Source organism: Gopherus flavomarginatus, chromosome 6 (assembly GCF_025201925.1).
Source record: "Gopherus flavomarginatus isolate rGopFla2 chromosome 6, rGopFla2.mat.asm, whole genome shotgun sequence".
NCBI lineage: Eukaryota > Metazoa > Chordata > Testudines > Testudinidae > Gopherus > Gopherus flavomarginatus.
In genome coordinates, this window is record NC_066622.1 from 49,116,600 (window position 1) to 49,140,903 (window position 24,304).

General features: G+C 55.2%; 2 protein-coding genes across 3 annotated transcripts; both read left to right on the forward strand.

The window, feature by feature from the left end:
• The first annotated feature begins 41 nt into the window (after window positions 1-41).
• HYAL3 (hyaluronidase 3) lies at window positions 42-23,392 on the forward strand. 2 transcript variants are annotated; one of them, XM_050958697.1, is made up of 4 exons: window positions 42-63; window positions 15,250-16,233; window positions 18,694-18,783; window positions 19,266-23,392. In XM_050958697.1, exons 2-4 carry the CDS (start codon window positions 15,313-15,315, stop codon window positions 19,698-19,700), a joined length of 1,446 nt encoding a protein of 481 aa, XP_050814654.1. In that variant the 5' UTR covers window positions 42-63; window positions 15,250-15,312; the 3' UTR covers window positions 19,701-23,392. The 2 variants fall into 2 exon arrangements, with proteins under 2 accessions (XP_050814654.1, XP_050814653.1); XM_050958696.1 differs by lacking the exon at window positions 42-63 and adding an exon at window positions 1,862-2,849.
• Window positions 4,223-6,754, forward strand: NAA80 (N-alpha-acetyltransferase 80, NatH catalytic subunit). Its single transcript, XM_050958738.1, has one exon. The coding sequence runs from the start codon at window positions 5,659-5,661 to the stop codon at window positions 6,682-6,684; it is 1,026 nt and encodes a 341-aa protein (XP_050814695.1). The 5' UTR covers window positions 4,223-5,658; the 3' UTR covers window positions 6,685-6,754.
• Window positions 23,393-24,304: the final 912 nt, after the last annotated feature.

Below are 24,304 nucleotides of genomic sequence, written 5' to 3' on the forward strand. Positions count from 1 at the left end.
AGCAGGCGGCGCTGTGTCTGCCGCGGGGAGAGCGGCGGGACGGGACGGGACGTGCGACGCCATGTCAGTACCGGGGCCCTGCGAGGCGGTGGAACGGCGGGGAAACGGGGCCCTGCCCCATAGCGCCCCGCTCGGGCCGTGACCCGGCCCGGCGGCGGGGGGAGGGGAGCCCCGCTCGGGCCGTGACCGGGCCTGGCGGCGGGGGGAGGGGAGCCCCGCTCGGGCCGTGAGCCGGCCCGGCGGCGTGGGGGAGGGGAGCCCCGCTCGGGCCGTGAGCCGGCCCGGCGGCGTGGGGGAGGGGAGCCCCGCTCGGGCCGTGACCGGGCCCGGCGGCGGGGGGAGGGGAGCCCCGCTCGGGCCGTGACCCGGCCTGGCGGCGGGGGGAGGGGAGCCCCGCTCGGGCCGTGACCCGGCCTGGCGGCGGGGGGAGGGGAGCCCCGCTCGGGCCGTGACCGGGCCTGGCGGCGGGGGGAGGGGAGCCCCGCTCGGGCCGTGACCGGGCCTGGCGGCGGGGGGGAGGGGAGCCCCGCTCGGGCCGTGACCGGGCCTGGCGGCGGGGGGGAGGGGAGCCCCGCTCGGGCCGTGACCGGGCCTGGCGGCGGGGGGGAGGGGAGCCCCGCTCGGGCCGTGACCGGGCCTGGCGGCGGGGGGAGGGGAGCCCCGCTCGGGCCGTGACCCGGCCTGGCGGCGGGGGGAGGGGAGCCCCGCTCGGGCCGTGACCCGGCCTGGCGGCGGGGGGAGGGGAGCCCCGCTCGGGCTGTGACCCGGCCTGGCGGCGGGGCACTAAACCCACAGGGTGGTCGGGGCGGTTCTGTCTCCCTGGGCCGGCTAGGCGCTAGGTCTGCTGACACACTGGCTCTCAGACAGCAGCAGCCCTGTCTGCGCTGGGGAGGGAAACCCGACATATGCCCACGGCTCTCGCTAGTGCTTTGCCAAGAGCACCAGTGGGTAGGGCCCTGCCCTGCACCCGAGCCGTCCCTGGTGGTAGGGGCAGGAAGCTTGGCCAGCCCATGTCTGTGGGAGCCACAACAGGGACACGGTGGTGGGAGCACCCAAAGGGCGTGGTGCTCTGGGGCCTGGTTCTCGGTTACACCCCGGGTGGTTATTTGTGCCAGTGCACGAAAGGTGCTGAATGCCACTGAGTCACCATGAGGGAGTTTCACCCACACTGCCCTGGCTTAAATGGCTCCACAGGGCAATGGGGAATCAGATGCCCTTTGTGCCAGCGAGGCTGATGCCAAGGGGTGTGCCAGGCAGGTGTCAGCCCCTGGGGAATAGCCCTGGCCTTTACACCATCTCTGCAGCAGCTCTGGGCATGGGGCCATCCTGGGGGGAAGGGCTAGAGAAAGGGAGCAGATGCGGATGGAAGGAGGTGGGGCTGGATCTGCACCCCTGCAATTCTGCACCCCTGCAAACCCCGTAGGGCTCATTGAGGTAGAGGCACAATGTTGGGCTGCTCTGGGGTCCCCCTACTTCCCTCTTACCCTGAGTAGGGGAGGCTGCTGCCTCTTGGGCCAGGTGCAGAGAGGGATCTGATCCCAAGAGGGAGAATTAGGATGAACCTCCAGAGCAGGGGAGCTGAATGGCAGGTACAATGCCCTGGAAGTGGAGCTATACTTGCTGTGGAGGAGTCTCCCCACTCCTAGGGGAGCAAGGAGGAGCCCTGGTGGCTGACTCAGTCCCCCCACCTCCTAGTCCGCCTCTAATTTCTGTTTCAGTGCCAGGGAATGTTTGCAGGGGGCAGTTGGGCCCCCTTCTCACCAGGGACACTGCAGGGGTTTGTCCGTGTATCCAGGCGTGTGTCCACACTTTCCCAGGCTGCACAGACGCAGCCCACCTCTGTGCTCTGAGCCATGTAAGCACACCCCCTGTGGGTGCCCACTGGGACCCTGGCAGGGTGAGGGTCTCCCTGGCTGTGCCCTGTGGGTGCCAGCTGGGACCCTGGCAGGGTGAGGGTCTCCCTGGCTGTGCCCTGTGGGTGCCAGGTGGAACCCTGCCAGGGTGACCGTCCCTCTGGCTGTGCCCTGTGAGTGCCTGCTAGGACCCTGGCCAGGTAGGTTCACTAGACAGGCAGGCCTGTCTGTAGATTGGTCCTCCTTCCTCCCCACTGTGCTGCCCTGAAGCTTGGTCTGCCAGGGGCTTGTGTTATCAGCATAGCAGTTATGTGAGTGCTCCAGGTACCATAGTGAATACTCCCTGTTTTAACCCTTTGTATGCCCTGGGTCTTTGTGCTGGGGTCTTGTTTTGTGTGAAGGTTGAAGGTGCCAGGCTGAAGCCCCAGAGACCAGGTCTAGCTCAGCCAGTGCCAGGGCAAGCTCTCTTCTCACTGTGCTCCCTGGATGTGCCCCTCACTGACAGCTGTGAAGGGAACTCTGTCTCTACCGCCACCCCCCTTCTTGGCCTTTGTGCTGAGGCTGCCCATAAGGGGCTGGTTTGTGCCCACACGATGGCTCCATGGGGAGATCAGGCTGAGAACCCACCAACTCGGCCACCTTTGAACTGATATCCTGCCGTGCCCTACTTGGTTTTTAGGAGCCCCCAGCTAACAGAGCTTTTCAGGGCCGTGTGCCAGCGCTGGGGAGCGGCTGCCCCACACCAATTTCCATTCCAGGTCTGTGGGCCAAGGGCTTGTTCTGTATTTAAACAGACATGTCATTCATGGCTGGGAAGCAGAACTGGGTGTCAGTGTCTGTGGTTGGCTGGGGAATGTGCAGCTTCCTGTGAGGTGCTTGTGAAAGAGGCTGGACAGTGTCTCTGGGGCCTCAGTCAGAGCAGAGTCTCTGAGTTGATCCCCAGGCAGGGAGGAGACGCAGAGCACAGGAGCTCGACGGGCATTGATGCTGGGCAGGGTGAGTGGACACCCAGCAGAAACATGCTCCCCGGCTAACAGAGCTGACTGGGTCTCCATAGTGCTTGGGAGCCAGGAATTCCTGGAATCTCTTCTCAACCCCACTATTGACTCTGGACATGCCTCATGCCTCAGTTTCCCCAGTGGGGGTGATGATACCTAGCCTGCAGAGGGGATTGGGAGGCTGGCTTTGCTCCTGGCAGGTCTGAGACGGGGCCTGGCATAAAGGGGGATGCCATTGGCTTTACTTTGAGGCCATTCCCCAGTGCCTGAATGGGTATTTTGATTCTCACTATGAAGTTGAAATGGAGCAATGGCAAAGGCAGGCTGGAGAATGGGGCTCGTCTGCAGAGATGGCCGAGGCTGTGATAGCTCCTCCCCAGAACAGGGCGCCTCCTCATTTGGGCCTTTTAATACGAGGCTGGATAAAGAAAGCTCTGAAGATGAGGCTGTGGCTCAGGGTGAGGGGATCTGAGCTGGGGTTGGCTGCACCAGGGTGGATTGTGCAGTTACTATGAGATACAGGACAGTCAGATCTGGGCTCTCCCAGGTCAGAAGACGTTAGCCTGTCTCAGGACTGAGCTGCAGCGGGGCTGTGAGCCTGTCCGCTTGCTGAGGCCAGGCCCTTCTCTATCTCCAAATGCTGGTGGGGAAGCACGGTTGTTGCTATCGGACTGTATTGAGAAAACTGCTTAGCTGGTGGTTCCTCTTGCAAACTGCCTGTGGCTTCCCAGAGCCTGCCGGCTCCTAGCAAGGGGAACTAGCCTGGGGGAAAGGCGCCTGCCAGTGCCAGGAAATTCAAGCATCTTCAGAGTGGTGCCAGGGTGCGCTGCCAGAGGTGGGCTGGTCCCTGTAAGTCCTGGACAGAGGACTGCAAGTGTTTGCTCTGTCTCCTCTCAGGGTTTTTTTAAGTGACTTTAGTGCTGATGAAAGGTGCTGGCCTGATGAACCTGCCGACTGATGCTCTGATAATGGGAGAGGCTGGGCTGGAGCAGCTGGGATTCCCCCATATCAGCTAGCACCCCCTGCCCTGCTCCCCAAAGCGCCCCCTACTGAGAGAGGCTGGGGCTGGAGTAGCTAGGACCCCCACCCCCACCAGCCACCGCCCCCTACCCCACTCCCCGAAGTGCCCTTTGCTGGGAGAGGCTGGAGCTGGAGTAACTGGGAGAGCCCCACAGCCAGCATTCCTGCCCCATCCCTACAGCGCCCCCTGCTGGGAGAGGCTGGGGTCTTTTCAAGGCGCCTCTAAATCCAGTGAGCGGATGGCTCAGAGGAAGTCATGGTGGTGACTGTGCATGTTGCAATTTCACAAGGTTTGTGACCCAGCCAGAGTGGAAGAAATGGGGGGGAGGGCGCGGGGTGAGGATTTCACTGCATCCCCAGGCCTATCTGCTGGGCTGTGACCTGCTGGCTCAGTGCCAGTGGGGGCCGGGGTGTGACTCTGAGAGGCAGGGACGCTCTAGCTAAACTGTCCGCTGGCGAGGTGCAGCCTTTACCGTGCTCTGTCTCCTCTGGCTTGGGTGCACAGGTGGTTTGTGTGGGTCTGATCCAGCTTCCTGACAGCAGCCCCTGAGATGAGCTGGCACACAGGAGAGGTACCCCGTATGCCATGGCTTGCTGCCATCTCCTGGAGGGCACAGGCAGCCTCCATTAAAGTAGACGCCAAGCCTCAGCATGGATGGGGTCCGTGCATTCGTCTCCTGGGTTTAAAGCTCGGCACAGGCCACAGCTGAGATGGGGCAGGGACCTCCTCGGCCTGGAACAGACGGTGCCCATCTGGAACGGACTGTGCTTCTGGCATGGCCCCTTCCCACTTCGCCCAGCCCAGCCTGACACAGCCCTCTCCCTCTTTGTCCTGATGGTCAGGACGAGGCCCTCTCTCAAGTGGGCAGCAAGGGCATGCATGCATGCAATGAGTTGGTGGTTCTCACCCTTGTGTCCCGATCACAGAACCTGGCATCGCAGTTGGCACTGATCAGCCCCATTGGTCTCAGCAGTGAGGACTCGACCAGCCCCAGAGTCCAATCTCCTGTGCAGACTGTAGAGTCCCAACTCTTTGTCTATGCAGGAGCAGAGTGCCTGGCCTGAGATGGCTTTAGGCCACCTTTGCCCTCCATGTACACTTGGACCAGCTGTCACCCACCCCTGGATGTAAGCTAGAGCATCCTTGGGGCTGCTTGGATTTACACTCTGTGTCCCTGGTCCCTAGGGGCCATCTGCCAGGTGTGAGCAGCCAGAGCCCAACACTCTTTGGCCCATACCCCTTTGCTGGGGCAGGGAAGGGGACCAGTGCAGCTCAGCTGTGGCAGCTCTATGACCCAGCTGGTATTCCTCCAGCATCTTCCTGCCCCATTTATTATCCCTTTCTCTAACAGATGTGGTATTTATAGGGCTAGTTTTGTGGGTGGATTTTCAAATGCTTATCCAGAAATGGAAAAAAATAAAAGGAATAAACTCTCCAAATGCCAGATGGAGGGAGATGGTGACAGCTCTGCTTTGTTTCCATCAGCTCTTGGTGCAAGATGACCCATAGCACTTACTGAATCCTTGCAAGACTGGGTGTGCGTCTGGTTGGATTTGCCTGGGGGGAGTTTCTCTCTCCCCCTCCCCGGGGGCCTGATGTCTCTCTCTCCCCCCGCAATCTGCCCAAGGCCGGTGGGACTGGCCCGTTGCCGTGATCGTTGGAAATCCAGCAGCAAGGTTGTGTCTGGCTGTGTGCACCCGCCCAGGTATCTCGTGGCTTTGGGGAGCGGTGCTAGCTCTCTCTGACTTGCAAAGCTTTGCCTGCTTGGTCTTCCGTGGTGGGAAGAATGGGCTCAGTTTCAGAGCTGCTCACGGCAGTTCCTCTTCACCAGAGGCCGGATCTGGTGGAAGTCTGCGCCGAGCTCATCAATGAAGAGTGGAAGAAAAGCAAGACCTCTCGCATGTACTCACTCCAGAAGTCCACAGACAGCTTCCCCATGTGCCTGGTGCTGATTAAAACCCAAAGGGCCACAGAGGCTGCCGAGGAAGGGAAGATGGGAAAGACCCAGCTCCTCGGGCATGCCAGGTTGTCCCGCGTAGTCAGCCAGCCCGAGAGCTTGTTTGTGGAAACAGTAGTGGTTTCCAGGGCGCTGCGGGGACAGGGGTATGGCCGGAAGCTGATGGAAGCCACTGAGCGCTATGCCAAGTCCCGTGGCTTCAGGCACCTGCATCTCACCACACATGACAAGCAGCACTTCTATGCCCACCTGGGCTACACCACATCTGAGCCGGTGCAGAGCATGGGGTTCATGAGCTCCCTGGTCCCCATGGAGTTCCTGCAGATGTTCTCCAGCCCCCCTCCTCATGCTAGAGCACCTGCTTGGGGACTGGGAAAGTCCAGCCCCACCACCTCCCATCTTAACAGAACTTCAGGAGCCAACCTGCCTCCACTACCGTCCTCCACACCCCCTGTCCAGTGCACCACCATTGTGTGCCCACTACCACCTCTGCCACCATTGCCACCATCTCTGTCTCCACTGACCTCTTTAAACTCTTCACAATCTGCCATTCCTCCTCCACTCTCCTTGCCACCTTCACCTCCCCATGCTTCCCCTTTCCATTCCAAGACTGCTGCTCCTGGGCTTCCCCCACCACCCCTTTTACCTGCACCAGCTGCCCATGTAAGCTCTGCACACTTTCCGCCCCCTCCCCCTGGTCCTCCACCGCGCCTCCTCCCTCTGCCAGGCCAACCAGGTTCTGGCCCCATCGCCTCCAGTCCAGCAGGGAAGGAGCCCTATGATCACAGCCTCCTGGAGACACCATATCGTGACCTCAGAGGGCTCCCCATCTTCTGGATGAAGAAGGACATTTGACTCCTGCACAGTGTGCCAATGAGCTGCTGATTAAAAGTTGGGAGTGGGGAGAACTCTCCCCCGCACCTTACCCACTGCTTGATTGTTTTAGTTTTGATTGGGCTACTACAAACTCCAGTTGGGGGGTGGGAGTCCAAATCCCATTCATTCCCTTTTGGGCCATCTGCCATGTTCACCTGGGTAAATCAGGGAGCCTGTATCTCTTCTGGTCCAGCCAGAAGGGGATTTCTACAGAGAGACCCTGCAAATCTATAATGTAGAGATACTCACGCGAGCTGCCTCCTTGGATCATTGGGGAAGCAGCTGGAGAAATCTCTAGCAGCAGCAGGGCTGGCCTTATGATGGGGGGCCCCTCCAAGCTGCTGGGGTAGGGAACTCAGCAAGTGGCCTGCTACTCTATTCCCATTGCCAGAGGGAAAGGCCAGATATGGGACATTGGGCTTGGAGCTGAAAGTATCTTTGCAAAGGGACTGCCCAGGCCTGCTCTTTGTGTGTCCAAGGCCGATCAGCTAAGAGCCCAGGGCCGGCGCTACCATTTAGGCAGCCTAGGCAATCGCCTAGGGCGCCAGAATAATTGGTGGATGCTGTTTTACCAGAGCGGGTGGCAGGCGGCTCCGGTGGAGCTGCCGCAGTGGTGCCTGCGGAGGGTCTGGTGCTCCGCAGCTCTGGTGGAGCTGCCGCAGTCATGTCTGCGGACGGTTGGCCGCTCGTGCGGCTCCAGTGGACCTGCAGGCATCACTGCAGCAGCTCCACCGGAGACATGGAGCACCGTGCCCTCCGCAGGCACCACTGCGGCAGCTCCAGCGGAGCTGCGGGACCAGCGCACAGGGCAGCGAAATTGCCATCCGCCTAGGGCGCTCAAATCCCTAGCACCGGTCCTGTAAGAGCCCCACTAACAACTCTGCGTGGGGCTGGTCCTTGTGCATTGGTGATGAAGCTCTGGTGGGTTACACCTGTGCCAAACCTGGCTGGTCATGTGCCCAGTTCCAGCAGGAAGGGGAGGGATAGCTCAGTGGTTTGAGTATTGGCCTTCTAAACCTGGGGTTATGAGTTCAGTCTTTGAGATGGACATTTAGGGATCTGGGGCAAAAATCTGTCTGGAGATTGGTCCTGTTTTGAGCAGGGGATTGGACTAGATGACCTCCTGAGGTTCCTTCCAACCCTGATATTCTGCAATTCAGCAAGGGCAGGAGAGCACCATGGCTGGCTAAGCAGGAGGGTGCTGATCTCAGAACCTGTGAGGCCTGTGGTTTGTGGATCGCTCTTTGGGGCATAGGTGCCCAGATGCATGACCTGGGGATGCAGTGTGCATGCTCAGAGGCAGAAACAGAAGTGCCCAGGGAACTTTTAACTTGAAAGTTTTAGGTGCCAAACAAGTTTGGACACCTACAGAGATTGGGGGTGGGGGCAGTGGTTTTGTGAATCCCTGATTCAGGTGTCTAAAGTGGCAATTGTGTCTAAAGTCCTATTGTGAATCTAGCCCAAAGGGCTTTACAGAGGAGGTCAGGATCATTAGCCCCCTTTCACAGATGGAGAAACTGAGGCACAGAGCAGTCAGTGACGTACCTGAGGTTACCCAGCCAGCCAAGCTAGGAATAGAGCCCAGGCCTTCTAAGTCCCACTCCAGTGCTCAACCCACTAGGCTACACTGCAGGGGTTTATGGCCAGCGCAGAGGGGAAGATGCCTCTCTTTCAGGGGCCCCCCACAACCTGCTCCTTGGGCTGGGATCTGCCATCACCCTGAGCTACTGCAGCTAATAACAGGCACATTCCAGCTGAGACACAGGGAGGGCCTGGGACACTGCCAGACCATCCATCTTACAGCCAGATCCCTTGGGCGACAATCACATGCAGGTGCCCATACAGGGCAGACAAGAATATCTGCAATGTGTGAGGTACACAGGGAGAAGACAGTGGTGGCCACTGTATTTCTGCAAATAGATCATTTGGGAGGCATTTATAACTAGGCATCGGACGGACTGGAAGAAGTTCTTGGGGTGCTTTACGTAGAGGGATGGTGGGTGGGTGTCAGAAGGGCATCCCAGCTGTCATCAAGAAGGTTCCACCCTTATTGTTCAAGAGAGGACAGGCTGACTGGAGGGGGCGTCCTCCGACCCATCGCTCTTCTGTCACTTCTTCCCTCATCTCTTTGGTTGCCAGCTTCTAGTCTGACTCTCTCTCTTTGGAGGGGAAACCCAAAATGGAGAATGGGTCATTTTAAAATAAGCCCCTCCCAGGGGCCAGGTTAATTGAATTAGAGGTGGAGTTAAAGTCCTATATATACAGGTGGGAGAGCAGTAAGGGTTAGTTCCAGACCCATTTGCCAACAACCCCCCTATGTCGCTCAAACTGTGTCATGTGACTCATGGATTTCAAGGCCAGGGTGGTCCCTTGTGATCATCTGCTGACTTCCTGCATGATACGGGCCAGAGAACTGCCCCATGATAATTCCTAGAGCCAATCTGGATTTAAGAATTGTTTGTGATGGAGAAGGTCCAGGACCCTGGGTCAGTTGTTCTAGGGGTTAATTGCAAACGATCCTGTACTGGGCGTGTGCTAGATGGCACAATGGGACAATTGACTCATGACAGGCTCCACTGAGATGTGAATTTCCCCAGGCTAATGGCTGGGAAACCCCATTGTGAAAGCCTATCTTGCAAGGAAGGGAATAAATGCAACTTTCAGCAGACCAGGCGAGTGCCTCACCAAAAGGCCTTTGATCTGACTGTTGGTGCAATCGTGGTGGGTTCTGACCCACAAGGCTGCTTCGTGATATGCTGGGAACCATTTGGCAACTTGTTTCGTAACCAAAGGGAAGTCTTCGTAATGTCAATTTTTGCCACAGCTCTGTCTGCTCTTAACTGTGCTGAGAGGTGGGGAGAAGCAGCTGGTTTTGTGTGTGTAGGGGGCTGGGCTTAGCAAGGGATTGCTCTATACCAGGAATCGGCAACTTGCAGCACGCATGCCAAAGATGGCACGCGGGCTGATTTTTAGTGGCATGCTGCTGCCAGCCGGGGTCCTGTTCACCGGCCCCATTCAGCCCTCTGCCAGCCTGGATTATGGAACCCCAGACCAGCAGTGGGATGAGCCACTTAGCCTGCTGCTGGTCTGGGATCCCAGCCAGCCCCTTGCCAGCCAGGGTCCTGGTCGCTGGGCTCACTCAGCCCGCTGCCAGCCTGGATGGACGGAATCTAGCTGGCAGCCGGCTGAGTGGGGCCAGTGGCTGGGACCCTGACTGGCAGGGGCCGGCGGATGGAACCCCAGACTGACAGTGGGATGAGCTGCTCAGCCTGCTGCCAGTCTGGGGTCCCAGCTGCCAGCCCCTTGCCAGCTGGGGTCCTGACTGCCAGCCCTGTTCAGCCCTCTGCCGGCCTGGATTACGGAACCCCAGACCAGCAGCAGGATAAGCCACTTAGCCCACTGCCGGTCTGGGGTCCCGGCTGCCGGCCCCGCTCAGCCCGCTGCCAACCTGGATGGACAGAACCCGAGCCGGCAGCTGGCTGAGTGGGGCTGGTGGCCGTGATCCTGGCTGTCAGGGGCCAGTGGATGGAAACCCAGACTGGCAGTGGGATGAGCCGCTCAGCCTGCTGCCAGTCTGGGGTCCCGGCTGCCAGCCCCTTGCCAACTGGGGTCCCAGCCGCCAGCCCTGCTTAGCCTGCTTCCGGCCTGGATGGACAGAACCTGGGCCAGCAGTGGGCTTAGTGGGGCTGGCGGCTGGGACCCCAGCTGGCAAGGGGCTGGCGGACGGAGCCCGCTGCTGGTCTGGGGTTCCATCTGGTGCCCAAGCTGCCGGTCTGGCATGCGAAACCTTAACTTAATGAAGACTTGGCACATCACTTCCCAAAGGTTGCTGACCCCTGCTCTATGCACAGAAAAGAATTAGATCTGTTCATGGAGGCCAGGTCCATCAGGTCCAGGCTGTTAAATGAGATGGCCAGGGACACAATGTCGTGTTCCAGCTGTCTCTAAACCTGCAGATGCTGGGATTGGACAATAGCGGATGGCTTACTCATTAATTGCCCTGTTCTGTTTGTTCCCTCTGAAGCACCTGGTATGGACGCTGCCAAAGACAGGATACTGGGCTAGATGGACCATTGGTCTGACCCACTATAGCCGTTCTTATGAGTGTAACTGGGTTCTTGTAAGTGGAGATGTACTGAAATTATCTGAAAGTAGAATGTGGCTCTAAGTATTCACAAGGGAGATGGGCCCACACTGGCTGTAATCTGGAGCTAGGTGCTTTGGATAAAATGGAACCAGCATTGGAACCACCCTGGAACCAGCATTGGAACCACCCCTGTTTTTTCTCAAGAAAAACCAAACCTGACCCCCTTGGCCTACGGTTACTATACAGGAGTCATTTCCCCCACTGGTTAAATGCATCCACTTCTGGGGTGGTAACCTCTATCTCTGTTGTGGGCCGATTGGATCCACTCCTGTCCAGTAGACTGGAGTCACCAGGATCATGGTTCCTTTGTAGGAGGCAGCACTCTCTGCAGAGATCCATGTTCTCATGTGATGAGGGGAATCCCCCAGGAGCCTCCTGCGCACTTGTCCCCTGCACCTGGGAGGGGAGCAGCTCTACTGGGGAAGCACTGTTGATATGCAAGGTGGCAATGGGGTTTGCCGTGGCTGTAGCTCTTCTGAACCCTAGTGACAACACTGGGAGAATTGGAGTGTCCTGCTCTGTGGGGAGCTTGCTTCTGATGATGTGCTTTATATGCAGAGTTGCTTAAGGGCACATGTAACCCATACTGGGGAGAGCATGTCTGTCTCCCTCTAGTGGCTGGTTCATGTAAGAGGCTAAAGGTCTACTACAGCTGCCTGCTAAGAGGTGTTTCTTTAGCTCAAATAGTACTTGTGCTTCTAGTGCCATCAATCAAACCCCGCTAAGGGCTCAAGCGGAGCTAGCTACATGCACGCTGATCCTGTAGGGTTGTTGGGGGCACAGGGGCTGCACACATTGGTTTGCTATTGCAGGGTCATTTGTTAGCACTGGAATTCACACACTAGGGTGTTATTACAGAGTTTCTCAAGGGCTGGATGTTGCATGTGAGTTTGTTATTGTAGGGTTGCTTGGAAGTGCTGGGCTATACACATGTGGATTTGTTATTGTAGGGTTGCTTGGAAATGCTAGACTATACACACACAGACTTATTATTGTAGGGTTGCTTAGAAGTGCTGGGCTATACACACATAGGTTTGTTATTGTAAGGTTGCCTGCAAGTGCTGGGTATTGCACTTGGGTTTGTTATTGCAGGGTCTCCTGAGCGAGCTGGGCTGCTGATGCGAATGCAGGGTATAGATAAGTGTTGGAGCGTTTGTGCTGGGAAAACACAGACCTAGAATAACTGGGGCTGTGAAAATAGACGGGGGAAAAGGTAGGTGACATTCAAGCAACAAGGTCAGTTGTAACTGAGCTCTGAGCAGCAGACTGGGGGGGATTAGAGCCTGTCTCTGGGGTGCCAGGAGGCAGTGTGAGCCAAGGCGGTGCATTCTGGGGGGATTAGAGTGTGGCTCTGGGCTGTCATGCGGCACCCAAGACCGATCTGGTTCCTAATCTTCTCTCTCCAAAGATATCTCTATTGCAGCTGGGAAGTGGCAAGCTGGCATTGGCTGCCCTGGCCGCATGCAGCCAGGCCTGGTCCAACGCCTTGGATCAGGTGGGGAGAGTCAGAACTGTTCTGGACCCCTTCCCCCACCTTGCATTCACCTCGCTGGTCATTGGCGCGACTGCAGGGAGGGTGCATCTGAGCTGGCTGGGAGGGGGGCAGTGGCATGGCTTGTGCATGAATGGGAACGTGGTATTTAATGCTCCCTGCTGGTGCTGTGGCTTACAGGCAGCCTGAACATTATGCGCCCAACTCCCAGTGGTGCCTAACTGCCCCCTGCAAACAGTGGTGCAAGTAGAAATCGTTTCTTGCCAGTACTGCACTCATGGAGGGACGCAAGGGGGGGGGCACAGACCCTCCATGTGACTCCTTCTTGCCCTGCCCCCAGCCTGGGAACCCCATGCTCCCCCCGTCCCCTCTGACACCCCTTTTTGCATATACAAACATCAACATGCTTAACTACTCACTTTTGCCCCACATATATAGTATTCAGTCTGTTTATATGGAATATGGGAGTTTGGTGAGGAGCCATTTCAACATAGGTCTGACTTATTAAAAGACAAATTTTAAGTAGAATTGTATCCTAAACTGCTTTATGATATTGTACCCAAACATTGCATTTCAATGGGGAATCCAACTTCCTTTACAGGAACAGTTTCAGAGGGGTAGCCATGTTAGTCTGTTCCTATAAAAACAACAAGGAGTCCTTGTGGCACCTTAGAGACTAACAAATTTATTTGGGCTTTCGTGGGCTACAGCCCACAATAAATTTGTTAGTCTCTAAGGTGCCACAAGGACTCCTCGTAGTTTTTATAGGAACAGACTCCTGAAACTTACCAGTCCACAAAAGTGGTCCATAGTCATGCAAATAGTCCCATTGGGACTGATCAAATGATTAAGAGTTTACAGGATTAGGTTCAAAGTTTGTAAATTGTTCTGGATGAAACTGACAATGCCTGAGCTGTCAGATCAGAAGGAGCTTCATTCGAATAAAGGTGGGCAGATGTGTGGTAAATTGTAGCTCCGTTGCTAAGATGAGGAACATATTTTCAGCTAAGTTCTTGGCAGATTCCTGAGGCAGCTGGTTTATGGCCATCAGTGTCCAGCATTATAATCTTCACTTGTAGTTCTCTCACCCACAAAGCTGGAAAATGAGGCATTTGTTTTCCTTGTTTTGCTGCTCCAGTTCCAGTTAACAAAATGTGTATTAGACTAGTTTGGCTGCAAAGAAGAATTCTGTGTACACTGGGGACAGCACCTGATTCCCATCAGGCTGCAGAACTGGGCTGACATCACAATCCAAACATCCTCTGGTCTGTGCAAGCAGAGGCATTCCTCTAATGATTTGGACTTGATGTGATGCAGTATGAATGTCATGGATAATTCAGACCAATGGGGAGAAACAGAATCAAAAACACTGTTTAAACATCTTCTCCCCCCCCCACCCCCAGGACTCCTGACCAATGTAACAGCACAATATATATGCTAAAAAACTTAAACAAAGCCTTTGTTTACATTTGTTAGCATATATATTGTGCTGTTAAAGCCATTTAAAGAATGTTCTCCCTAGCCCTGTTCTGCTCCTTTAAGGAGCAGAGTGCAGCCCCACCTCGCCCTCCGGAGTGGGGAGCTAGCCCCAAGTCTTTCTCGAACCCCATACCCACTAAAAAGCTCTTGCTGATACAGCATACTGGAGGGTACTGCCCTACTTGCACCCCGGCCTGCAAATCTCCCCTTAGGCGGTTCCCCCAGCCTGAGCTTCTTGGTGCCCACTCACAACCATCTATATACCCTGGTATGGAGGGGCACCAGCAGAGAGAACCTGGCATTGCCCTTACCCACATGCAATTGAGGCCCGGACTGCAGATCAGAGCAATGGCAGGAGACGAGAATGTGGCTGTTTCTTTGTAGGAGGTTTTCCAAGATCGGGACCCCATCATCAGGGCCGTCCCTAGCGGGGGTGCAGCAGTGATGAATTTGTCACTTCTGGGACTGACCCATCACTTCTGGGACCAGTCGTGCTGGCCAATTGTGTCAGCCTGTGGGGCCCCCAAAGCACAGGGTCTGGAGTGGTCACCCCGATTCGCTGTACCCTAGGGATGGCTCTGCCCATCATACATAATAAGAGACACTCCCTGCCCCAAAGAACTTAAGGCCCAGATCCACAAAGGTTCCCAGCTTCCATTGAGAACTAGGAGCCTTAGATCCTCTCGTGCATCCCAGCCTGGGAGCTGCACCCAGACAGGCCAAGCAGGGGCTCCTTTCCTGGGGCACTGATCTGAGGGTGATGCTGCTTGCTGGTGTCAACTGGGAGTTCTGGCTCTTTCCCTGTGGCGAGCGAGTCCCTGGTCCAAGTGTGATCTGGTGGGAAGGCCAGGTCAGAGGTGAGGTCCAGTCCAAGGGGCAGGAAACAGTGGAGACAGCATCATGGGGGCAGACAAAGCCCAGGCTGAAGGCTGGCTGGGATGCACTAATACAATCAGAGAAACACCACCTATAGGTTTCAACACCCATTACACCTGTAATTTGGAAGGGAAAACAAACGACGAGGAGGGACTGACAGCAAACTAAGCCATGGGGTTTTATGCTTCTCAGTCCTGGGGCATAATTTGCACAACTGTCCTCTCCAGTAGCCCTTTGGCGCCCCAACAGGCTCAACCACAAGCTGACCTTGGGCAGCCTCAGGATGTAGCAAGAAGAGACCAGTTCTCAGCTGGCATCAGGTCCTCCTTAGCCTGACGTGGGTGACATGGGTTGGGGCCTTTCCCCAGGATTCCAGGGTGACCTGCCACAGTCTGTCCTGGGCACAGGTTGTGTTGGTTGCTCCCATTGTCATGGGTGGAGCTCAAGGGAGAGGATGTGGGGCTGAGAGAGGAAGCCGTGGTCCCCATAGTGTTAGACCAGGCATGGCTCCCTGGTCTCACCCCGCCTCTGATTTGCTCTCTCCTTGTAGGGTGTTCATTCAGGAAGGAAGCAGGAGGGGGTCTGGACCGGACGTAGTTGCAGAACGTCCACCATGACTCTGGGCCTAACTGTCTGGCCCTGGGTCCTGTTCTGCCTCGGAGCCATCCTGCCCTCAAGAGGGCGCAGTTGGGAGAGTGCATCCGCCAGCCCCCTTCTCCAGCACGAGCCATTTGTGGTGGTGTGGAACATGCCCACGGCCCGGTGCCACCAGCGCTTTGGGGTTGCCCTGCCTCTCGAGGACTACGCCATCGTGGAGAACCAAGGCAATGCATTCCAGGGCCAGAACATGACCATCTTCTACAAGAACAAGTTTGGACTCTACCCCTACATCTCCCCGGAGGGCAAATACTACAATGGGGGGATCCCCCAGAAAGTCCGCCTCAAGCAGCACCTAGAGAGGGCCACGGCGGAGATCACCCAGCTCCTGCAGCCAGACTTCCATGGGCTGGCCGTGGTTGACTGGGAGGAGTGGAGGCCGCTGTGGAGACGGAACTGGGGCCCTAAGGCAGTGTACAAGGAGGCCTCTGAGCAGTGGGTCTGGGAGAGGTTCCCAGACATGCGTGCCAAGAAGCGAGTCTACTTGGCTGAGGTAGAGTTTGAGGGAGCAGCCCAAGAGCTCATGGAGAGGACGCTGGAGCTGGGGAAAGAGCTGAGGCCCTGGGGTTTGTGGGGCTTCTACAGGTTCCCTGACTGTTTCAACGATAACTGGATGAAGGGGGGGAATTACTCGGGGGAGTGCAATGCCATGGAGGTGCTGCGGAACAACCGGCTCATGTGGCTCTGGGAGGCCTCTACCGCCCTCTACCCAAGCATCTACCTCCCACCCAAGCTTCCGCCAGCCAAGCGCCAGAGCTATGTTCACCACCGCCTGCAAGAGGCCTTCCGCGTGGCACGATTTGGCCTGGAGCAGCCCTTGCCGGTGATAGCATACTCCCGAATCTCCTATCGGCACTCCACCAGGTACCTGTCCGAGGTAAGAGCCAGGGATTGGGACACAAAGGAGAGAACCAGAGCTGGAGATCCATGTGCTTGGTATCCTGCTCATTGGTAGACTTCAGTCTTCTTGGTGTTTGGGAATAGCCCTGGATCAGCCACTGATGGCTACTAGGTGGTGAAGCTGCACCTCTAGGACAGCCAGGGGCTAGCAAGGGTGGGGCTGTTGTAATCAAGATATGCCCAGTTGACTCAGGCCTTGTCTACACTACACAGTTTTGTCAAAGAAAGTCAGCTTTTGCAGACAAAACAGTGTAGGTGTACGCACTGAAATACTCCCCACCCCGCCGATGTAACTCCCCTGCTATGCTGACATCATAAAACTATTTCAATGAGAGGCTTATGTCGGTGTAGTTAGGACAAGGTAGTGTCTGTGTTAACACTGCCTTCCTTATATCTGATTACTCCTGGGGGGATTCTGCGTGACTGTGCTCCCACAGAAAAATCCCCCCTTGCAGAAAATGTCAGGGAAGCAAAGGGAAGCTACACATTTGGGGGGAGGGGGGTGATCATGGGTATAGTTTTGGGGATATTATTGCCCCCCTCAAAGAGAGGCGAGGCAGGGGGGTACATGGGGTTACATGCCACTGGCCCTCCCTCCCCACCCCATTTCTGCAAGTACAGAGCTGCCCAGCTGAAGGAGGCTGTATCTGGGCTCTGCTGACTGCAGCTGAATGCCACCTCCTGGGTCCTAGTGTCAGTCGTGTGCTCACCTTCTGCGTGCTGGGAACCTTCCTGTTTTCTGTGCAACAATGAGTGCCCGCGGTGGGGCTGGGTAAGGGGGAGTGAGGGAAGTGATGGGGTGGGGGAAAGAGGCAGTGGGGAAGGAAAGGGGGTGTGGAATAGGGCATGGGGAGGGGGATGTGGGGATGAGGTGACAGGAATGGAGAAGAAAAGGGGATAGAGGAATTGAGGTGATGGGGGGTGAGTGGGAGCCTGACATGCAGCGTCCCCTTGGCAGCAGCTGGGGATCCCCTGTTAAGCAGGCCCATCGAACCCTCATCCTGACAAGCCCTGCCCCCCTCTACCTGGACCCCTCTGACAACCCCCCCCACCAGGCTTCCACCCCACTGAGCCCCAACCAGCTGCACCTCATCAAGCCCCACTCCCCCAGCACCTGGACCCCCTCCATTAAGCCATCCACACCCAGACACTCCCGCTGAGCCACATCTGCTATGCTGACATCATAAAACTATTTCAATGAGAGGCTTATGTCGGTGTAGTTAGGACAAGGTAGTGTCTGTGCTGAGCCACATCTCCCCTCACCCAGACCCCCGCACTGAGCCCCAACCACCTTCACCTGGCTCCCCGGCAGAGTCCCATTGCCCCTGCACCTGGAACCCTCCAGTGAGCCACTGTGTCCAGATCTCCCACTGAGCCGCCTGCACACAGGTCGCCCCACACAGAACCCTCTCACCCCACACCTGGATCCCTCCCACACTAAGCCCCTCCCCACTTGGATCCTGATGCACTGAGCCTGCCTATCCACATCTGGTGCACCCACGGGGCATTTCTGGGGCAGGCCCAGCCCTTGCACTGTGTCATGGTCTGGTGCAGCTAAGTCACTGTACTGGGGGAGGTGGGGGCTTCAGGGTGATCTCCCACTTCAGTGCAGCCAGTGGCCTGTGCTCCCCACTCCCATGCTGGAGCCACATTTATTTATTGACAAATAAAATTTGCAAAATTTTAAAATTTTATGTGAATAATTTTTAATTTTTTGGTGCAGAATTTCCTGCAGTAACATCTGCTGTTGGCCATCTAATCAATTTCAGGGCTCTGCTGGAGCTGTTCAATTGACAAGAAAGTCGGCTCCTGGCTCCTCAGTCACACAGTCTCCACTCCCTGGATCTGTCCCTCACACTGCCCCTCTTCAGTCATTGGAAGCACTGCACCAACAGGAGGGCAGTGTGATCATCAGCCACTACAGTAAGAGATGTGGTGGCTGTAAGTCGACCTTACACAGGTGGATTTATCTTTGTAGTGTAGACACAGCCTCAGTCAGTGCAAACCCCGTCTTGTTTTGATCTCTACTTAGGGCTCATTGCACATCAGTGACACCGACGGCTGAATAAGGGGCATTGCTCAGTGCAGGTGGGGCCAGGGGCTCATATGTTGCCCCGACAGTGCCATGGGGCTGTGCTGTACTGGGGGCACATGCAGTGTCATGGGGGATGCCAATATCACCTGCAGGCCAACATAAACATTATTTTCACGCCTCGTGGGCGCCCTCAGGACCACGATGCAGCTGTCCGGAACCGGGGGGATACCGATCCCATGGGCACCACATTTCACACATGCACAGATGATGTGTGCCAGTGCATGAGACCAGCAAAGAAAACAGCACTGTACGGTAATGTGCCCCCAGCGACTGGTGCCAAGTTGGTGCCCAAATTTTACTTGTCTAAATGTCCCTTTCTCGTTCCCTTCTTTCCTCGGTCAGGCTGACCTGGTCCATACGATCGGGGAGAGCGCGGCGCTTGGCGCCACCGGCCTGGCACTGTGGGGGGACAACTCCTACTCCCGTTCAGCCGTAAGTACTCCACTTCGCCTGGTCAGGCCCTCAGCAGAGCCAGGGGGTAATCACCTAGATACTAAGAGCTGCAATAGTCTGTACGTTCATTTCTGGCTGCACTGCCCTTTGTCCACATGGTATGAACGGTGCCCATCCACGTGGCCCGATGCCTGCATTTACTCACCTATGTATTAGTCGTAATGCAAGCAGCTGTGCAGGAGGTATCTGAGAATAGGGACTCACTCTTAGGAGTGTGAGATGAGTATGTGGGTTAGATCCCTTCCCCGGGGGCCCTGCGTGGCTGGCACTGGCTGCTCCTCTTTCTTGGCAGGGAGGCCCACAAGCCAATGGGCCCTGAGACATAGCTCAGTTTGGAAGTGAGGTCCCTCCAGGGCAGGGCTGGGGTGTGTTGGTGGGGCAGACAGGTGGCATCATTTGCTCCCTGGTCATGCCAGCCTCTGCAGCGGAACTGGATGTAAATGTGGCTTTCTGCCCCCCAGGAGAGCTGCAGGAGCCTCCGCCGTTACATCACCCACACCTTGGGGCCCTACGTGGTGAACGTGACGTCAGCAGCCCAGCTGTGCAGCCGCCAGCTGTGTCACGGGCATGGACGGTGTGTGAGGCAGCGCCCCGATGAGCTGGGAGCCTTCCTGCACCTCAGCCCGCAGCAGTGGGGAGCGGACCCCGTGCTGACCAACTATGTGGGCATGGACGAGCCGGGCCAGAGGGCATGGGGGCAGTTCTGCTGCCGCTGCTACCACGGGTGGACAGGAGCCAGCTGTGAGAAGCCAGGGTGGACTGAGCCCATCAGGGGCCCGGACTGCATTGCCCGGGCCCATCATCCTGACATCTGCGTTGCAGTGCGGGACAGAAACACTGCGGGCTCCCAGATCTGCCCTAAGTCTGCCTACGAGGGGAAGACAGAGCTCAGGTGACTGCCTGGATCAGGGAGTGGTCCTGGGACCTCAGCAGGCTCATAGACATGGAACCTGGGGAGAAGGGAGCCTGTGGTGGCGGTGGAAATTCCTGCACTGACACACCCTTTATTCCTGGCTAGATGGCTGGATCTGCCACAGGATAATCAACATAAGAATCCATCCTTCCCACCCACAAATAAACAATCAATGAATCCATGCTGGGATAGCCCGTTTAAAGGAGAATCATAGAATATCAGGGTTGGAAGGGACTTCAGGAGGTCATCTAGTTCAACCTCCTGCTCAAAGCAGGACCAATCCCCAACTAAATCATCTCAGCCAGGGCTTTGTCAAGCCTGACTATAAAAACCTCTAAGGAAGGAGATTCCACCACCTCCCTAGGTAACCCATTCCAGCGCTTCACCACCCTCAAGTGAAAAAGTTTTTCCTAATATCCAACCTAAACCTCCCCCACTGCAACTTGGGACTATTACTCCTTGTTCTATCATCTGGTACCGCTGAAAACAGTCTAGATCCATCCTCTTTGGAACCCTCTTTCAGGTAGTTGAAAGCAGCTATCAAATCTCCCCTCATTCTTCTCTTTTGCCGATTAAACAATCCCAGTTCCCTCAGCTTCTCCCCATAAATCATGTGTTCTGGCCCCCTAATCATTTTTGTTGCCCTCTGCTGGACTCTTTCCAATTTTTCCACATCCTTCTTGTAGTATGAGGCCCAAAACTGGACACAGTACTCCAGATGAGGCCTCACCAATGTCAGATAGAGGGGAATGATCACGTCCCTCGATCTGCTGGCAATGCCTCTACTTATACAGCCCAAAATGCCATTAGCCTTCTTGGAAACAAGGGCACACTGTCAACTCATATCCAGCTTTTGTCCACTGTAACCCCTAGGTCCTTTTCTGCAGAACTGCTGCCTAGCCATTCGGTCCCTAGTCTGTAGCAGTGCATGGGATTCTTCTGTCCTAAGTGCAGGACTCTGCACTTGTCCTTGTTGAACCTCATCAGATTTCTTTTGGCTCAATTCTCTAATTTGTCTAGTTCCCTCTGTATCCTATCCCTACCCTCCAGCATATCTCCCACTCCTCTCTGTTTAGCATCATCCACAAACTTGCTGAGAGTGCAGTCCACGCCATCCTCCAGATCATTAATGAAGATATTGAACAAAACCGGTCCCAGGACTGACCCCGGGGCACTCTGCTTGATACCAGCTGCCAACTAGACATGGAGCCGTTAATCACTACCCACTGAGCCCGACGATCTAGCCAGCTTTCTATCCACCTTATAGTCCATTCATCCAGCCCATATTTCTTTACCTTGCTGGCAAGAATACTGTGGGAGACTGTAACAAAAGCTTTGCTAAAGTCAAGGAATAACATGTGCACTGCTTTCCCCTCATCCACAGACCCAGTTATCTCGTCATAGAAGGCAATTAGGTTAGTCAGGCATGACTTGCCCTTTGTGAATCCATGCTGACTGTTCCCGATCACTTTCCTCTCCTTTAAGTGCTTCAGAACTGATTCCTTGAGGACCTGCTCCATGATTTTTCCAGGGACTGAGGTGAGGCTGACTGGCCTGTAGTTCCCCGGATCTTCCTTCTTCCCTTTTGTAACGATGGGCACTACATTAGCCTTTTTCCAGTCATCCGGGACCAACCCCAATCTCCATGAGTTTTCAAAGATAATGGCTAATGGCTCTGCAATCACATCTGCCAACTCCTTTAACACCCTTGGATGCAGCACATCCGGCCCTATGGATTTGTGCTCGTCCAGCTTTTCTAAATAGTTCCGAACCACTTTTTTCTCCACAGAGGGCTGGTCACGTCCTCCCCATGCCTTGCTGCCCAGTGCAGCAATCTGGGAGCTGACCTTGTTTGTGAAGACAAAGGCAAAAAAAATCATTGAGTCCATTAGCTTTCTCCACATCCTCTGTCACTAGGTTGCCTCCTTCATGCAGTAAGGTGCCCACACTTTCCTTGACTTTCTTCGTGTTGCTAACACACCTGAAGAAACCCTTCTTGTTACTCTTAACATCTCTTGCTAGCTACAACTCCAAGTGTGATTTGGCCTTCCTGATTTCACTCCTGCATGCCTGAGCAATATTTTTATACTCCTCCCTGGACATTTGTCCAATCTCCCACTTCTTGTAAGCTTCTATTTTGTGTTTAAGATCAGCAAGGATTTCACTGTTAAGCCAAGCTGGTCACTTGCCATATTTACTATTCTTTCTACACATCGGGATGGTTTGTTCCTGCAACCTCAGTAAGGATTCTTTAATCTTTAATCCATCTGGGAGGAGATGCCCAGTCCCAGGCGAGTTCATCCAGAGGAGATCTAGCCTCGTGGAACACACCCAACATGAGCCGCATCAACAGAGACAGAACCAGGGCACCTTCTGTCCCCAAAGCACATGCCCCAACCCCATGGGCTAAAGGAGTAGCTCCTCCATAAGTTGCTCCTTGTAGGAGGTTCTAGTTCTTATCTCCTTTGAGGGCCAGGGCTAGTGACACTCAGTTGCCGTTAGATCAGCAAGGAGCAGTCTCATGCATTAAGTCGCAGGCAGTGGGAGAGTTTGGTAGAGAGGATGGTGCAGTTCAAAGGCCCCAAATCCTCAGGAGGCAGCATGACTCCCCAACCCCGGCCTCCTCCTTGCCCCTAGTTCCCCTACACCACCCCTCTCCGCCCCCAACAGCTGCATTTCTGGAACAGGGCCAGCTGCACATGTTCTTGCTGCCATCTCATGAGGGGCCCTGGCACTGCAAAGGGCTGGGAGTGGGCTGTGATGGGCACCTCTGAGGGCCTCGGCCATCAGATGCTCTAGTGAGGAGAGCAAGCCAAGAGCCATGGGCTCCTACGCACCTTTCCTTGGCAGCCAGTCACACCTTGCTGACTGCCCCTGGCTTTTGATTCCCGAGCCCTTGGGGATGGCTGAGCTCTGTGGCATGGTCCCATCTCTATGTTCTACATCCCTGGAAGCTCCACCGTGGTTTCTCCTCCCTATGGCTTCAGCCCGGACGTGATCACATCCCCAGCCCCACTCCTACAGCTTCAATTAATGGCTGACTAAAACCAGTTCATTAAGATGACTTCAGATGAGGGAAAGGATTTCAGCCAATCACAGTCCAGCAGTATTTATTAGGATCCCATCCCCAAATTAAAGTGAAAAGCTTGTGCATCCAATCACACCATGCCTTTTCCATTCTGGCCACTCCCTCAAATGGTTGTTCACTCTTTAGCCCTGACCCCAAGGATGAAATGAACCAGAATGATATGTGTTACCTGAGTCCATGTAAATGCAATATAACTTAACTAAAGCCTTAACTGTGTAAAGCTGGTGTCTTTCTCTGCTGCCTCGACAAGCCCAGACAGGGAGCTTTGCTTAGAGGCTCTGTGACAGTTCCCGGGGGTACCCAGGGTTGTGAGGCCTCTTGCTACCACTTGCCCTTAGTGTGAGGAAACCTTGTCTGTGCTCACCAGGGGTCAACTCCCTGTCTCCGCCAGCCATGCTGGCTCCGCTGTTCCTCAGTAGGTTAGTGATAGGTTCTGGAGTGCCAAACCGCTGGCCCACTGGCCACTCGTGGGATTCACGTTACATCCCAACTCCCCCTTTGCACACAGCTCTGCTTCACACACGCAGCACTTAGACATGTTTGTAGTGAACACGCTGAAGTGTATTTACCAAAGAGCAGCAAATCAAGTGCTGGCAAGTAGCAAGCTTGGGTCCATGGCATTACATGTAAAATAAAAGCCTTTTGGAGCCACGACTGAATTAACAAGATATTGATGTTGATAAATTGCATAGGCCATTGCTTGACCACAGTTTGGTTCATTATGAAAGTCAGGAGATCAAATACCCAGTATCAGTGAGTTTATTGCTAAAAGCCAAGAAGAATATAGAAAAGGACAAAGGTTCAGTACAGTTCCGTGCAACCTTCTTGTGTTCACCTTACACAGCCACTGTGCTCCCAAAGTTACAGCCATCAGTTTGTATCCTGCCTGGCTACAAGTACAGGGTACATTGGAAACTACATGTAACCACTCATGGTCCCATGGTGTCCCCCTTATCGTGTTGTTCTGAACACACGCATTCCAAGTACTGTACCGTGGGGCATGAAGCCATCTCCTAGCTTTGTGCTGGTGTAGAACAATTGCATGTCTTGTCCTCCTCTTTTGAGACAGGCCATGTTCACCTGTGAGAGTAACTCCCTTTCTGTTGCTATGGTAAAACACTCCTGACCTGAGCTCAACAGTGTCTTTATTTGCTTAAGTCAACAACGGACTTCTGCAATGTGGTGTGGGCTAGTTAGCATAGAGACCAGTATTAGAGCAAAGATATAGGCCAATTTAGGTTCTAAAATTGGCTGTGCCTAATGCTATTTGTGCTTTGTGCAAACTAATGCATGGTGCCGCTAATATGCTATGATGAATATATATAGTTATGTGCTACTGGCATATATTGGCCAACACTGTCCTGTATAATGACAACAAAGAGTCCTGTTGCACCTTAAAGACTAACAGATGTATTGGAGCATGAGCTTTCGTGGGTGAATACACACTTCGTCAGACACATGTAGTGGCGTAATTGAGGCAGACTAACACGGCTACCCCT